Below are 1,051 nucleotides of genomic sequence, written 5' to 3' on the forward strand. Positions count from 1 at the left end.
CCCTGAACACACCCTACCACACCTACAGTACCCTCCCTGAACACACCCTACCACACCTACAGTACCCTCCCCTGAACACACCCTACCACACCTACAGTACCCTCCCTGAACACACCCTACCACACCTACAGTACCCTCCCTGAACACACCCTACCACACCTACAGTACCCTCCCTGAACACACCCTACCACATCTACAGTACCCTCCCTGAACACACCCTACCCTCCCCTGAACACACCCTACCACACCTACTGTACCCTCCCTGAACACACCCTACCACACCTACAGTACCCTCCCTGAACACACCCTACCCTCCCTGAACACACCCTACCACACCTACAGTACTGTGAAGTCATGTTTCATTTCCCTGTCCTTCATTTTCATATGCAGTAACATCACACACACACACAGACAGACACAGACGTTTCATTTGCCTGTCCTTCATTTTCATATGCAGTAACACCACACACACACACACACACACACACACACACACACACACACACACACACACACACACACACACACACACACACAGCGTTGTCACAACACATTTGTTAGATCATGTTTCAGCTTCCCACAGATCTCCTGGTTGACCTCTGACCACACTTCTCCTGGTTGACCTCTGACCACACTTCTCCTGGTTGACCTCTGACCACAGATCTCCTGGTTGACCTCTGACCACACTTCTCCTGGTTGACCTCTGACCACACTTCTCCTGGTTGACCTCTGACCACACTTCTCCTGGTTGACCATGGAGGCTCGGCCTGTGGCCAGGTCAGGCCCTGTACCTCCTTTCAGAGGCTAGAACAGGGGAGGCTGGTGGAGGTAGACATGGTAGGACAGGGGAGGCTGGTGGAGGTAGACATTCCAGCCCGTCCTCCGATGTCTACCTCCACCAGCCTCCCCTGTCCTACCATGTCTACCTCCACCAGCCTCCCCCATCCTCCCATTTCTACCTCCACCAGCCTCCCCCGTCCTCCCATGTCTACCTCCACCAGCCTCCCCCGTCCTCCAATGTCTACCTCCACCAGCCTCCCTTGTCCTCCGA

General features: G+C 54.7%; 1 protein-coding gene across 1 annotated transcript in view; it reads right to left on the minus strand.

Annotated features, from left to right (window-relative positions):
• The window catches only part of crebrf (creb3 regulatory factor), a gene marked incomplete at its 5' end in the record, with an annotated part of 19,526 nt that extends 18,770 nt beyond the window's left edge, over positions 1–756 (minus strand). The window contains one exon of the mRNA XM_083665361.1: positions 631–756. Coding sequence (XP_083521487.1) covers positions 631–756 — 126 coding nt within the window. The remainder of the gene's footprint in view (positions 1–630) is intronic.
• Between the last annotated feature and the right edge of the window lie 295 nt (positions 757–1,051).

The sequence above is a fragment of the Argentina silus genome, assembly GCF_951799395.1.
Source record: "Argentina silus genome assembly, chromosome: 2".
NCBI classification, from domain to species: domain Eukaryota; kingdom Metazoa; phylum Chordata; class Actinopteri; order Argentiniformes; family Argentinidae; genus Argentina; species Argentina silus.